Source organism: Copadichromis virginalis, linkage group LG13 (genome assembly GCF_057382275.1).
Source record: "Copadichromis virginalis isolate Kocher_CV1m ecotype Utaka linkage group LG13, C_Virginalis_male_GT1.1, whole genome shotgun sequence".
NCBI lineage: Eukaryota > Metazoa > Chordata > Actinopteri > Cichliformes > Cichlidae > Copadichromis > Copadichromis virginalis.
Window position 1 is genome coordinate 14828429 of NC_140630.1, and position 15656 is coordinate 14844084.

General features: G+C 39.5%; 2 protein-coding genes across 2 annotated transcripts; one reads left to right on the forward strand and one right to left on the reverse strand.

Annotated features, from left to right (window-relative positions):
* The first annotated feature begins 1262 nt into the window (after window positions 1-1262).
* Window positions 1263-7269, forward strand: smndc1 (survival motor neuron domain containing 1). Its single transcript, XM_085477484.1, has 6 exons — window positions 1263-1413; window positions 1767-1886; window positions 2944-3086; window positions 3548-3709; window positions 6304-6457; window positions 6633-7269. Exons 2-6 carry the CDS (start codon window positions 1767-1769, stop codon window positions 6768-6770), a joined length of 717 nt encoding a protein of 238 aa, XP_085333610.1. The 5' UTR covers window positions 1263-1413; the 3' UTR covers window positions 6771-7269.
* Window positions 7270-7570: 301 nt separating this feature from the next.
* LOC146695375 (max-interacting protein 1-like) lies at window positions 7571-15301 on the reverse strand. The gene is made up of 6 exons (XM_085477483.1): window positions 14913-15301; window positions 13796-13898; window positions 13663-13692; window positions 12310-12424; window positions 9563-9734; window positions 7571-9467 (listed from the first exon to the last, which is right to left on the reverse strand). Exons 1-6 carry the CDS (start codon window positions 15139-15141, stop codon window positions 9304-9306), a joined length of 813 nt encoding a protein of 270 aa, XP_085333609.1. The 5' UTR covers window positions 15142-15301; the 3' UTR covers window positions 7571-9303.
* Between the last annotated feature and the right edge of the window lie 355 nt (window positions 15302-15656).

Below are 15656 nucleotides of genomic sequence, written 5' to 3' on the forward strand. Positions count from 1 at the left end.
TGTTTCATCAGAGTTGGTGTAAAGCACCCACAATTTTGTTGTACATCTTCAATGACTATTCTATTCTATTCTATTCTATTCTCAATCTAAACCAGTTTTGATGTGTATTTGGGATCATTGTCCTTTTGGAACCCTCAAATTGTGCCCAAGTTTCAACGCTCTAGCTGTTGGTTTGAGGTAAAGTTGTAGAATTTGGAAGTAGTCCCCATTTTTATTATTCCAGTCACAATATACCATTACCACTGGCAGCAAAACTATCCCAGAGCATGATGGTAACACCACCATGCTTGACAGCTGGTACAGTTTTCTTAGGTTTGACCTCATGGCTTGAACTTTGGTGATTCCTGGGTCATTCCTGAACAGTCTAACCAATTTCCTCTCATCTGAGGTGACAATTTGAACCATTTTCCACACCTTGGCAAAGTGGTCATGAGCTGAATAACTTGTACTTAAAATTGTAAAATTGTCTGAATTGATGATCTTGAAATCTGCAGTTATTTACAAATGGCTCCAAGAGACTTTCCCAACTTGCAAAAATCTACAATTCTCCTTCTTAGATCTTTACTGAGTTTCTTGGACTTTACCATTGTTCTGAGTATTGCTCTGTCCAATGAATGCTGTCAAACAAATCCTTTTTATGCTGGCAAACAGAAACTACCAAGTTTTAGTCAATCATGATCACTAATAAAAGGTTAATAGGGCTTGGCCTTGTCAAGTTAAAATATATTGTAGAACAGAGCACCACTTATTAAAGGATTTAAATGAGTTTGCTTGTATTTTTGAATCTGGGTGTATAATCTTGACCCCATTTGGTTTAGAGAAATGCTGTAAGAATGTGAGAAATTCAAACTTGTGCAGCCAATTATTGTTTTTGTTTTTTAAAGTCTTTAGGATCAACAGAATCATTCCACTCTGGAAAAAGGACTGATCAAAGATATCAAAGATTTAAAGCCACAAATTATCGTGACATTCATGCCCATTATGAGCATATATAAACTTTTTACAAAAATGCATCCCTACATAATACATAGTATGTGAGTTGTAGGAAGTTCAGTTTTTCTGTTGTGGACCTGATTCGTATTTGAATTAAACAATCTTTTGATTTATCGTTTTACCCTTGGAGTCTCCAAAATATTTAAGCTTTTATTTTATAATCTTCATCCTATAGGATAAGGGTATGGTTCACTTGTAATATGCAAAGAGACAATATTATTACCACCGTTAGGGGCGCTGGCGACATCAGAGCCCATCTGTTATCGCGAGAGCGTGTTCAATGTGTTTCCGGCTGGTTGTCCGCGACGGAAGTACAGAGAGTGGACTGTTCTTTCTTTTTAAGCAGGCATTTTGAACAAAGATATCAGGTTTAGAGTTGAATGCTTACTATATTTATCGGCAAAGAGTATTGATATTGAGGTAAGATTACACAGTAATCTGTTATTTTTGTCTCTCAACCAGTGTGCCGCTTATAGTTAGCATTAGCCGACGTACGTTAAATTTACGCAATTTTAGGGCCAAGGGAACCCTGCTTGCTAATCGTTTAGCGCCATGTTAGCGCGGATGCTATATGAGACAAAACGTAAATCATGGTCTTTAGTATTTTTGTGACACAGCTTTCACTCGTTACGGGTTTTACACAGCCTACGTTAGAAGTTTGTACATTCGGCATATGCCTAATCCAGGCTAGCACGCATATTTATTCCGTTTGTCACTGAATTATAGGATTTGTGCTAACGCAAGTAGCCATTTTCCCTGTTTTGTCAACACAGATGTCGGAGGACTTGGTTAAACAGTTGAGCAACTACAAAGCCCAGCTGCAGCAAGTTGAAGTCGCTCTATCTACTGATCCAGACAATGAAGACCTTCTTAAACTCCAAAAAGACTTACAGGTTTGTTTAATTTACTCATAGTAGACAATTGCTTCTTTTAAAGCAAGGTGAGCAAGTGATGTGTTGCTGTTACTTTTAAAGTAACACAACGAAAACATAAATGAATTATTTATAAGTTTTGAATAAATGAAAAAAAAAACACTGTGTAAAAAAAATAATTTGTATAATGTTGTTTCTGACTCAAAATTATTTGCTATCATTCAGGAGAGATGTTTCACAGATTATAGTTCAACAAGTCATTTACAACAGTTTAAATACTTACAATAATACTTACTATATATACACACACACACACACAAACAAAAACACCCAGCACGCCCCTGCGGGCGGTTTATCCTTCAAGCTCGGGTCCTCCACCAGAGGCCTGGGAGCTTGAGGGTCCTGCGCAGTATCTTAGCTGTTCCCAGGACTGCGCTCTTCTGGACAGAGATCTCCGATGTTATTCCCGGGATCTGCTGGAGCCACTCGCCTAGCTTGGGAGTATATATATATATATATACATACTCCCAAGCTAGGCGAGTGGCTCCAGCAGATCCCGGGAATAACATCGGAGATATATATATATATATATATATATATATATATATATATATATATATATATATATATATATATATATATATATATATATATATATATATATAAAAAATAATTTGACGCTCCCTAGTGTGTGGACTGATGTTGTGTTGTGGAAAAGAACCGATGATCTCCTGATAAGGTTTTATCCTATGTGGAGAATATCCCATTTAACAAATTACACCAATAGCATGCATTCCAACTTGTAGGAAACTGAAATGTTTCAAAAGACAATATTTTGTGTTATTCCTATTTTAATGTTTTAAAGTTCTGTCTGACTGTCTTTACAGTTGAGCTTGATTTCCTTAACTGATTAATGTTTTAAACCTTAATTGTGGGGCGTGCCACAGTGATTTATATTATGATACTTTTGCACTTTCTGTCACTCTCTTTTTATTGTTACAACTGCAGCGACTTGTTACTGTTAACTATATTTTCTGATGGAGAATGAAAATCTGATTTCCTTTTATGTATTTTGCAGGAAGTCATTGATTTGACAAAAGACCTCCTGACCTCACAGCCGGCAGAGACTGTTGCCAAAACAAGTGGCTCGGACACAGTTCCTGTGAAGCATGGCTGGAAAGTGGGAGACAAGTGTCTGGCTATGTGGAGTCAGGACGGACAGTGAGTGTCAGCAGCCTCTTTAAATGAAAACATTATGTGTGTCCACATACTTTTTATAGCGCTGCAATTTAAACCCTCATCTGATTTGTAGTAGCTGTTTTATTATTTACTTTATTATTTTTGTAGATGCATGTTAGTCGCACATGTCAAATACCTACATTTCCAACTGTACTTGTTCAGTGAGTCAAGGAAATGAGATTATTTATACTGATATGGGACAGCATTGTAAAAACAATATTATAAGCAACAATTTTAGATTTAAATCCACACATTTAGCCATGTTCAAGGAAACAAGTGTACAGTTTTTTTTTATAAATATATATTGTAAAAATGGAAAATGGTGTAAGATGTGTAGTTGTATTTAACAGACAGATTATATGTTAGTTTTAGGCTTTACTTATAAAGTAGACCTGGCGTATTTGGCTCATACTCACCTGCTTACAGACGGGATTTTTTTGCAGGATTTATGAAGCGGAGATTGAGGAGATAGACCGAGACAACGGCACTGCAGCCGTTACCTTCACTGGATATGGGAATGCTGAAGTGATTCCTCTACAGAACCTCAAGGCAGTAGAGGAAGGAAAGCTTTTGGAGGAGGATGGGAGTATGAAGCCAAAGTCGAGGTATGAACAAACTCTTCTCTAACTCACTCAATGAAACTCTGTGCATATAAAACTGAACTTAAATCAAGGACAGGAATGGGAACAACTGTAATCAACCATACGGACAATTGAGACACAATTAAATGATTTAAAGCTTTAGAACTAACAACACAAGAACTTTGAAGAATTGGTGCTGCATAACTCAAAGTGATTGAAGCCGAACTTAGCTTAGCTCAGTGGTTCCCAAACTTTTTTTTGCTGGGCCCCCCTTTGTTTTACAAGAATAGACAGGGGGAACAAATCGTGGCAGGATGAGCCTGATATTATTTGTATCCCGCTGTAACTTTACTGTATAAAGAGCTAACATCTCCAAAATGTCCAGAGTAGTTAGTCATTACAACAAGTGTTTGTGAACTAAAAATCAAGAATGTGGGATACTGTTTGTCTGTGATTTGAAGAGCCCAGCGCGTGCTCCCGACGCAAGGGAAACCAATTCTGCCGTTGAGACCTACCTTAGCACTTGTGCAGGTGAAACGAAAGGGTAGATATGCTTCACCATATTTTCTAGTCTTTGGCTAAGAATGAAGTTGGTTTGGAAACATATTCAGCGATGCTTCATCTCCTGCTTTGCGTTTCTGTGGGCGCCCCGTACTAGCAGTGTCCAAGCGTTGTTTTGTTTTTTTTCCTTTTCATACCACGCCGGGCCCCACACTTTGGGAAGGTCTGGTTTAGCTAATCTTATTAAAAGAAAATAACAAAATTAAACTTAACTGCATGCTACTTAACACAAAAGGATGTAGCGCCATTAGAAAAAAAGTTTGTTAGGAAAAAACAAAATAGAATTTTACTATCAAGCTATGGGTAACTTTTGCATCAACCGTACAGAGCAATGAAAAAGGGCAGCAAACTGCTAACAGTAAATTATAGGAACCTAAAATGATAGCTTAGCAGCCCTAAAGCAGCTGCGGCAATTAGTGTTGACGCTTGACTGGACCGTGGGACTGAAGCGGTCCAGTCAGTTGTTTTTGAAAGCAGGATGAGAAACAAGTGCAAGTACAAATCGGTAGCAGAGGCCTGCGCACACTAATTAGTCTATAAAATGGGTAAAGTGGGACTACATATGCAAATTAGCTTAAGCTAACTCTGGTACAATGCCTGGAATGGCAACATTTTGTTAATATTGTACATGTTACCTTTTCAGATAAAATTAATTATTGATGATGATGATGATGATGATGATGATGATAATAATAATGATGATGATGATGATGATGATGACGGGGGTGACCGTGGTTCAGGGAATTATCATTCCCTGATAATGACCGTGGTTCAGGGGGTTGGGTCTGGAAGCTCATCTTGTAACCGGAAGGTTGCCGGTTCGATCCCAAACTCTGTCTGTAGCTGGTTGTTGTGTCCTTGGGCAAGACACTTCACCCTACCGCCTACTGGTGTTGGCCAGAGGGGCCGATGACGCGATATAGCAGCCTCACTTCTGTCAGTCTGCCCCAGGGCAGCTGTGGCTACAACTGTGGTTTGCCTCCATCAGTGTGTGAATGAGAGAGTGAATGAATAGTGGAATTGTAAAGCACTTTGAGTGTCTAGAGAAGCGCTATATAAATGCAAACCATTATTATTATTATTATTATTATTATTATTATTATTATTATAAGAAGACAATAGGAAATTCTACTATTATCCATGAAAAAAAGTTTCTTATTTAACCATCAGTTTAAAACAGTGCATATATCTGTAGCAATTAGCTTTATTAGTAGAAACACATCAATCTCTACTAATAAAGAAGAAAGTAGAAAAATAAGATTGTTTCTATAAACGAGGGCTAAAATTCGAGGGACCGGAACTGGCAAATTTCCAGTATTCTTGTTCTGGAGTCGTCATTAATTGGTCATATGGCTGATTAAGAACTGGTCTGCTTCAATCATACACAACTTGCGCACAGCAGCGCAGACAAATAGTCACTTCTGCAGTCACAGCCATATGCTAACAAAGCTTGGAAGTAAGTTTGCCAAAGACCGCTGTGAAAACCTTTGTAACAACAAACCTAATCAGACAGCTAAATGTGGACACTAAAGAAATTAACAGAGGGAAAGTAGCTCAAAGTATCAAGGACTCAAAGCCAGCCACAAGACAGCAGTCTCAGCAAGAGCAAGGGATTTAAGCTGTTAAAAGGAAAATGGTGGAGATGAATATAAACAAGAAAAGGGACAGTGTCCTGCTACCAGGCAAATTTATAGGCACATTGTAAAATGATGCAAGTATCTGAAAGTCTTTTGCTGAATAGATCTGCTGCACCTGCTTTTGGCTGGTAAGGTAAAATCTGTCAGATTCAGTTGGGTGTACAGCAACACAGTTAATTCTTTTTGTACCGCTTTCCAGTAGCAGAGCACTTTATTTTCAATAAAGTGAGAAAACAACCCTTAATTTACAGCAGTTACAATTCTGAGAAAGAAAATTAGAATCGGGGGAATCTGTATTGACTCTCTCTCTCTCTCTCTCTGTCTCTCTCTCTCTCTCTGTCTCTCTCTCTCTCTCTCTCTCTCTCTCTCTCTCTCTCTCTCTCTCTCTCTCTCTCTCTCTCTCTCTCTCTCTCTCTCTAGGAAAGAGCAGATAGCAGAGCAGAGGGAGTATAAAAAGAAGAAAGCTCAGAAGAAGGTACAGAGGATGAAGGAGCTGGAGCAAGAACGAGAGGAGCAAAAGTCAAAGTGGCAGCAGTTCAACAACAAAGCCTACTCAAAGAACAAGAAAGGCCAGGTAAGTTATTTTTAAGGCTAGTGTTAGAAAACCAAGATATCGGCTTGAAACTAGTGACATGTGTCCATAGGTTACTGTTAAGTTCTTTGTAATGCATAATTAATACAAATTTTCCAGTACTACATTGTTGCAACAGCTACTAATGTTGATTTCCATGTGCTTTTGTTTATTCTAGGTGAAGAGGAGCATATTTGCATCTCCAGAAAGCGTCAACGGCAAGGTGGGAGTGGGAACGTGTGGTATTGCAGACAAGCCTATGACCCAGTACCATGACACGTCCAAATACAATGTCAGACATCTAATGCCACAATGACCTGATATGACCTGTACATAATAGTCCACTGTATACTAGCTGTATCAGTGCTTTCCATTGTGTTTATACATGATTTAAGTTTCTCGAGTAAAGTAAGCTTTGAAAGTAAGTGCTTGCACACCAATGTTTTGAAATATTGTTGTAGTTTCATATATATATATTATTATTATTATTATTATTATTGTTAGGCACAACAAATACAATCCATATGAGGGACTTGCCCTCCATTGGAGCAAGGTCATCTATTATGTAAGAAAAGGAAATGGTGTTTTAGAAAAACCATAGAGTTTGCGGTTTGTCCACTGAGGCCAAATACCATCTGTTTTATTTATAAACATGCGCCTGTAGATGTGGTTTTTGCATTTGAGGCTGGATTTTAAACATTAACGTGTTCTAGGAAAGTCTGAATTAATAATGGTGTTGATTTTGAGTTGGCTGAATTTAAGTTTTCCCTCATGTACATATAACAGTGAAATAAACATTGTTTTCAGTTTTTAAAGATTTGATCCTTTACATCATTTCACCATCTCAGCAGTGTATTTTAGTCGTGGCCCCGTCAGGTCCTGTAGGTGGTGGCAAAGCGATGTCGTCAACATCAGGTTGCAGCTGTGAATACAACCGATTTTCTCATTTGAGTAACATGATTTTTTTTAATTTTTTTTCTCTTTTCTCATGTTAGATGCTCAACATTGGCAAACTGGCTACACCACAGACCTGACTTGCATGTGAAACTTGCTCTGTTTTAATACAACTCTTATGACTTTATTGAACGTTAAAAGTAGGGATTAAAATAGACAGGATTGGGGTTTTTCTGTGTAGAGGTTTATTAAGATTTCAAGGGTAGTTATCAGGAACTGTAACAAAGCAGGGGACCAGCAGCACATGTTTTGCAAAAAAGTCACCTTGGATGGCTGATTAAGCACAAGAAAAACATTCTGGGGGTGTGCTTCAACGTACTTCCTTAACAAAAGTCATTTTCATAGTGCATTTTATAGTTTCCCAAACATGTTGGGGGTTACAGGTGCAAGAGTCATATACCCACTTTAAGACACAATTTGGTGGTGATCTACTTAGAAACTGGATCAGAAGAATGCAGATAAATGGTCTCATTTGGTTTCATGGATTTGAATAGCTCAGCAGTGCAATTCTTTGCGTCAAATACACATCAAATTATCAAGTCTCCAGATTTCAAGGATTTTAGCTTTTTCTGCTACGATACAAACAAAAAAGTTAAACAATGAAGTACAAACCAAAATCTGTGGTGTTTATGTGGTTCATGCTACACACATGGTTGTAAGACTCAATCCAAAGCACATTACAACATGATTAGAAAGGCTACATTCAAATACACATGCACCATAGCGTTTCGAGTCCATTACAATCATTTCACTGTTGATTATGAATAGCTGGTACTACCGCTGGAGCAAGTGGAAAACTATAATTTGGAGTTGGACGGACAGAATAATGTGCTAAACCCAGCCAACACTGAAGATCTATTAAAACTAGAGGCATTATTGCTTGAGCTTTGTGCTTGGACAAGTGCGGGATAGCTTATTACTGTCTAAAAAAAATTTAATTCACGCACAGTGTGAAAGCATTTCGAGTAATGCATTAAACTAGCACTGCTTCAGTGGGGATTTTACATCATGTAAGTTTGGTAAACATTTAGAAACAGAAAATAATAAAAGAATTTAACAGCAAGGGTTTTTTTTTCCCATTCAAGCATGACCAAGACCTAGCTACAGTACAATTAAATATACCAAAAATAAATATTATATGCAAAATAAATTAGAATAACAAGGGTGGACTGCACCACCTCTCTGTATCTGACTGTATGTCACTTAAGAAGAGGGACGCCACATGGATCGATGATGTTGGTGGGTCCTAAAGCAGAGGTTATAGAAGTATGATAAACATTTTGGAATGCAGACATTTTAGCCCTTTCCTCTGACTTGGACACAGACAAGAAGTGCTATCTGGATACATTATCCAAAGAAAAAGGGCCATGTTTTTTTTGTTTTTACAAGGCAATGGAGCGAACGTTCCCAATGGTGAGTTTCTAGCTGGTATTTGGGATTTTTTGTCTGTTTTGCTGGTTTCTGAGGATCAACTTCACTAAAGGTACAGTTTAGCCTTTAGTGTTTGACACAGGTGCATTCATGGGTCCTCTAAAGGATCACTATCAAGTGCAGGTATGGCGGCTTCAAGCTGGTAATGGGTAAAGGGACATTCGGGTGATTGATTAAGTCATCTTTTAAAGTAAGGAAACCGTATATTGCTGGAGATTTGTGGTTGTGTAAATTGGAGCCGCTTGGTTTTTGGAAGGAGACTGTTTTAGACTTTCAGACTTGAGCTGAACTTAAGGCTGGTTCTTGGGTGGAGATGTTTCATTTGTCAGGTAAAGATAGGATAGGGGCTGGTTCTTCTGATGACAGATTAGCTAAACGGTAAGGGAGACTGGAGCTGTAGGCTGGTACTTTGACAGGTAAAAGCCATAAAAGACTGCAGCTTAATGAAAGTATAGGCTGGTGCTTTAAGCAGAAAAGGCCAGTTTCAGGCTGCAAGTGGAGTAGCCCTCATCACTGGCGGAGCTCTGCCGGCTGCTATGGTCATCCAGGTCGCTTGCACCACTGGTGCTTACACTGTCCATTTCTCCATGGGAGAACTCAGTGCTTTCCACATCAACTTCAATTTCCTCTGCTCAAACACACACAGACACATAAAAAAAGCCAATGAATACAAATCAGTCTCTGCATTTGAAATGAAATGAAGCCTTTAGTGCAAGTACTAACCTCTGTCAGACTCTGAGCGATCAGAGTCCATGCGGGAACCCAGGCTGTCCGTACGAACGCGCTCCCACTCTCCGTGGGTCTGCAGCAGAGCTAGCTGCCTCTGCAGGTGCCTTTGCTCCCTCTCTAAGGTCTCCAGCTGGTGCTGACTCCTCCGGTCTATCTCTTCAAGTTTCTAAAAAGTGGCACGAGTAAGAATTAAAAGTACTGCATTATGCAGAAACCTAACAACAATGTCAGGCGATCTGTGAGGTTCTTAACCATCCCAGTCAGTGTTTTCAAAAAGCATTTTCAAAGATATCGTTATCACTACACCTCTGTAAATGTTCCTCATGTTTAACATAATATGGAAAGCATGGCAGAATTCTCATGTATGCAGCGAGTTGATAATGTGGTAATATGTACATATATATGGCTGCTGTAAAATGCGATATTTCCAATAAATTATTTAACACAGTGACAGCAAGTTGCTGGATGGGATCTAAGGGAATAGATGGTGCCTGTGTGTGGTGGATAAAAGTGAAATATGGCTGGATGGAGAAGGAAGAGAATTCATTTTATGAGCTTCGCTATACAAATGAATCTAAAGGTCACCCCGTCCTGCTTTGGACAAGAGCGTTTTGCTTTTGGCCCTCTTAGTTTTAATTTATGCATTTAACCTTCGCCAACTTGGACTCCAGTCCAGTTTAGGTCCACTTATGATTTCCAGTAGTTTTTGTTGGATGTGTGTACTTTAAGTTGTTTACTGCAATTGTAGCTGTTAAGCTAAGAAATAACCAAAGTCCTGAAATTCAATTATGAACCTCTGTAATTATACGGATATAAGATCACATAATCCCGGTCATTACGCCCAGTTGTCCCATGAATCAAAGCTCATGTATGGAACTATAGCAGCACAGTCTGGATAATTTGCACACAAACCAGCAGTTGAACAAGATTTGCTGCTTATGTGTACATTGAAACTAATGTAATTTCTCCACAGCTGCACATTTATAGTTCCAAGTGGCAGAATGTGTAAAATGAACAGTGATTTTGGGGGAAAGTAATTCATTGAAAAAGGACTGCTTTTCCTATTGGCAAAAGCTGTGTATTACATTTCATGTAATGTCCCCTATTATATTGTTAAGATAATAAGCATTTGGGACATATTAGCTTGAAATATAAATAAAGATTTATTTGGCTGTGACACCTGCTTCATTTTACATAAATATGACAAAAATGTATTTGTGGTATTATATTATGAAGGGTAAGACTTTTGACCTGCTAGTTCTGAGTAACGTTTAAATAGACTTGTGTGTTTGTATAATTGAATTTGGTATAATGGAGCCTCCACATAAGTGACAGTAGTGCTAGCCTTTCTCTCTGCAGCTCAACAGAGCTTATTATTGGCTGCACCTGCTCCACCTTTTATTGTACTGCACAACCCCTGGTTCCAAAAATACAAAGCAGCAGCATTCAAAAGCCTCATTTCCTGGATGTGAAACAGGCAAGTCCAAAGTCAACAGCTGACATCTTAGGTACTTTACTCACTAACCCCGACTGTGATAAACTCTCAGAGTCTGTTGCCAAGCCAGGATTGCTTTCATATTGTAGCCTTTAGTCATTCTTTAGCTGTTGCTCACAGCTGGAAACTGTACAGACGGGGCAAAAAAACAGCACCAATCTTTCCACCAAAGTTTGATCTGAGTTTGCTTGCTGTACTCAGGGGAGCCATTGCATTGAATGTTTGAAATCTTTAAGTCTCTTTTAGTTCAGTCAGTCAACTAGTTTTAATAGCAGGATAGCTGCAGTGCTCCTAAGTCCAAGGTTAAGTGTCCCATTCTGATGTTATCCTGCAGTGTTAAAGACACAAGTTCTAATCAAAGACTTACCAAGGCTCAAAACCTTGCAAAAGTGAGCCCTGCAAACATCCCCAGGGAGATTTTTTCAAAGGGGAAGAAAAACTCAAACAACCACACAGCAGCTGCCTTAAGGTCCAATCATCTCGGGGTTCTGGGAAAAGTGACTCTGCTTGAAAAATCCCTACTTTACATGTAAACCATAAGCGCGCAAGCATTTAGCGTTGCTTTATTGCCAGTTTATGATAAATGTTGTGTTTATCTAGTCGTATCTTCTCCTTTCCTAGTGTTTGAACTGAGTCAGTTACAATTAAAATCAAACCTTTTCATCCTGCAGCGGCTGCTGGAAATAACACAGCTCTCTCCCCCTGTTTGAGCCAATATACAAAGCAATTTGCTGTAAACAGAATGCCGGCACTGCTGTTGACAGCAACAGGCCTTTTCTTTTTCTTTTATTATTCTTTTTTTTTACTGATAATTACCCATGACTGAATTTAGTTGCTTTGGTTTCAGGGTCCTGCTCTTAGTCACGCTTTGCCTGTATCCAGGCCTTTGAATCTCACCACTTTGCAGAAACACAGCAGACAGTTCTGTTTGATTTCAGGCCAGTTCATGCTGGCTCGCCGTCACACCGCTATGGCTTGCTGGGACACATTATGTTATTAGTATCACCTGTGTTTTTCGTGCTACGACAAGTCAAAGCCCCTGCTGTGAATAAGGCCTTTTTCGGCATGTTGACTAAACGGTTATCTTGTTGCTGCTGCTTTCCCAAAACGATATTAACCAAACTATTAACACGTCGGCAGTCAGGCAGAAAAAGCTTGATGTCAGTATGGTTGCATTACTACTTTTGAGAGGAAATCAGCTCTTAGTCCCATTACAGCGCCACACTCCTCCCTTAGACTACCACACCTTGATATGTGCTTTGGCCTTGTTGAGCAGTCCCAGAGTGGTATGCCGACTGCAGTCTGGTCCCAGAGGAATGAGGGACTTCAACCTCTCCAAGCACAGACGAAGATGTGCTCGCCTGTAAATGACATAGAGCAATCTGCATTATTCAACATAATACATGAACAGAAAACTGACTGATGAATTTGCACAGTAATCTATTCATTTGCACTGATCCTCATCCGGTCAGATTATTACCTCCTCATCCAATTTGATTTGTATCTTATTAGAAAAAGCAAAAACTACTTGATTGTTCCTCATCAATTCTATTCAGGATGATGAGTGATGTAAGTGTTAATGGATCCTGGCACTTTATCTGTTTATCCCTTTTGCTCATAAGCTATGCCATCTGACTCCCTTACAATTAAATATGGATCTGTCTGGTCCCAGATTTAAAAACTGCCGAGGTCAGCCTGATATTCTATTTCTGATCCACCAAAGCCTCTGAGCCTGTGGTCTGAATGAATGCAGAAACTGGCAAAGGACACTCACTATCCTTTCAAAAAAATGGTGTAAAATGTAGGTCAAGTCATGATGTCATCTCTTTTCTTCTGCATTGGCCACCATTTTGTAATAGAAAACAGTCCTTTATGAGCCTTCTTGAAGATGCTCTCTTCCTCTTTTCATTTATCATTTAAAGTGAGAATATGTCACACATGGCTGGGCATTTAATTTTAGGATAAATGTGTCCTGACATTTGTTTCAGAGCAGAGGCTGCCTCATCCTGGAGCTACAGACGCAAGCTGCAGTTAGACCTGCAGCTGAGAATCTCTCACGAAGGAGCCCTGTTGTCTGGAAACAGACGGTTCCCATTTGCTGACTGGGGAAATGTCTGCACGTCCTCTAGGAACACTGCTGCTTACATCTCCCTTATATTTGCCTCGCAAAACGCACTCTCCTATCACACACAACTCATGAAATATCAGAGTTGTTGATAAAAAGATCTTTTTTTATAATCCCATGATGATACCATGCTGACTTATAGAACTCTGGTGCGAGTCATGTTGAAAATGCATGGCCAACATATTTAGCATATGACTTAGATATGCAAACAGTTTGAAGCTCCATTTCGAAACAACCGACTGTTGAGATAAACTGCCACAGACGATTAACAACTATGGGCGTGTTGTTGGGTTTTTTTCCATCCTTCATCCTCACAGTCAACTTGTTATGCATAGGTAGCAACGAAGGAAGTATGACTCGCAATATTTCATTGTCTTTATTTTACCCTCTTTAGTGCAGTCTTCACCTGTCTGCATTATGTGTTTATAACCTAAACATGCATATAAGTGACCTCCTCTGTGATTTTTCACTCACCTGTTCTTTTCCAGTTCATTGTGTGCCGACCTGTTGAAAATAGGTATATAAATATATAACCAGAACGGTCACATGGCTTAAATATGCAAAATACAGCATATGCATATAAATATATTTCCAGACTTTAACCTACCTATTGTGAACATTGTCCAGTTTCCTGTTCTTTAATTTGCGTTGTTTCTGTTGAAGTGAAATCTGGGTTGCGGGGTATGTTGAAGCATACCCGTGCTCACATTCTGGTGATAGAAGAAAAAAGATAAAGAGGATTAAATATGCTACAAGGAAGAAGATGGTTGGATTTGAGCAATGGCAACACATCCTTGGAATGACTAAAATTCGGTGCAATGCACAAGCACACCTTAAAAAATGTCCATGCATATATACATATAGTTTCATTTAGAGCAAGTCAATTTAAACTTATCAAGAACAGTCCAGACTGAAGAGCAAACGCTTGGAAACAGCTCTCAAGCGAGAAGAATTTAACAAATCACACAAGAACTACTGTTCCCAGAAACCTCGCCAGACAAAATCCTGCACGCGATTGGTCAACTGCAGTGACACTCGCGTTGGAAACATGGATCCTGACCAATGAGAACTTTGCAATTTGTTCCATGTGGAAACCATGTGAACAACACATACAAGGAAGCAGATGCTGGCCGAGCAAACCCGCAGTTGGATTTCGAATTAGGAATTTTCATTGGAAATTAAAAAACCCACATTGCAGTCTAGATCAGAGAGGGCGTAAATGCGAGATTTCCGAGTGGATATGATATTTTAGGAGCGCAATCTTAAAATTAGCTGTGAGGGAATGATAGAAAAAAAGAAGTATAAACTGGATGTCTCGTGTCATAAACGTCTACATGTATGAACGTAAATGCGCACACATGCATGGCTGTGCTAGTTCATATAATGAATACACTGAACCGTGCGTTATGAGCCGGGCTGCGTCTCCCACGGTCTGCAAAAACACCGGTTTTAATGGGAGCGGATCGCTGCAAGGCTATTGTTGCGAGGCTGTCTCCGCTATGCGATTGTTTCCCGACTTCCAAATTTCGGTGATTTCTGGAGTTCTTCGAGTGGTCATATTACGCAGGATAAGAGTGAGGCCGATTGAGACGGCACGGTTTCCCAGTAGCAGGTAAAACATGACGGGCTGCTGTCGGGCTGCGCGTCTTTTGTCGCCTTCGCCTCTATTGTTGTCTGCTCGGCGCATTACGTGTTAATATCCCCTGCAGCCCGTGTTTACTTACTTCCGTTGTTCTTCTCAATGTTTTCAATGTAATTGGCTGCATCGAGCAGCACTTGCACGTTCTTCATAAAAGTGCCGATTTGGTCCATTGCGGAACATTTGGAGTATATAACGTCGCTGAAAGAATAGTCGGACATCTCTCCGAAATCCTGCTGGTCCATGGACGCATCAGACTCCGACATGACCTCTTCGGGTTTCAGCTCGCTGTGATGTCTCATGTACTTTACCATTTTTTCTGTTCTTTCTTTGTTTCTTTTTTTTAAAACTTTAGGCTTTTGGGGGGGCTTTGACAAATACGCAGCGCTGAAATTGCTCTCCTTGTTCCGTCTGTGCGCTGAGCGGATGACTGAAATGAACTAGGCTGGATGGAATTGCAGTCCTTAGCCTCAGCCACTTGCCCTACTTGGTGGATAATCCCTCCCACTAACGCATGCACATTGCATTCATTGTCAACCGTGCCATAATAAATCCTCATTATCAATACTGCAAGAGAGTAACAAATAGCACACTTGTGTCCAGTGACATTCTGCAATAATGACTGCTTTCATTTGTAATAAAGCTGCATTATTTTAGCTGCCATAAACTGGATAATTATGACGAATGCTCCTTTTCCCATGTGCATTCAGTTATCTCTAAATATGTATGTGAACAGAGTTTAAAAGTGAAAAAGCATTAAGATCAAACGGCAGATCTAATCAATAGTTCAACCTGGATACCGGGGACAACTGCCAGGGTTGGTCTTGGT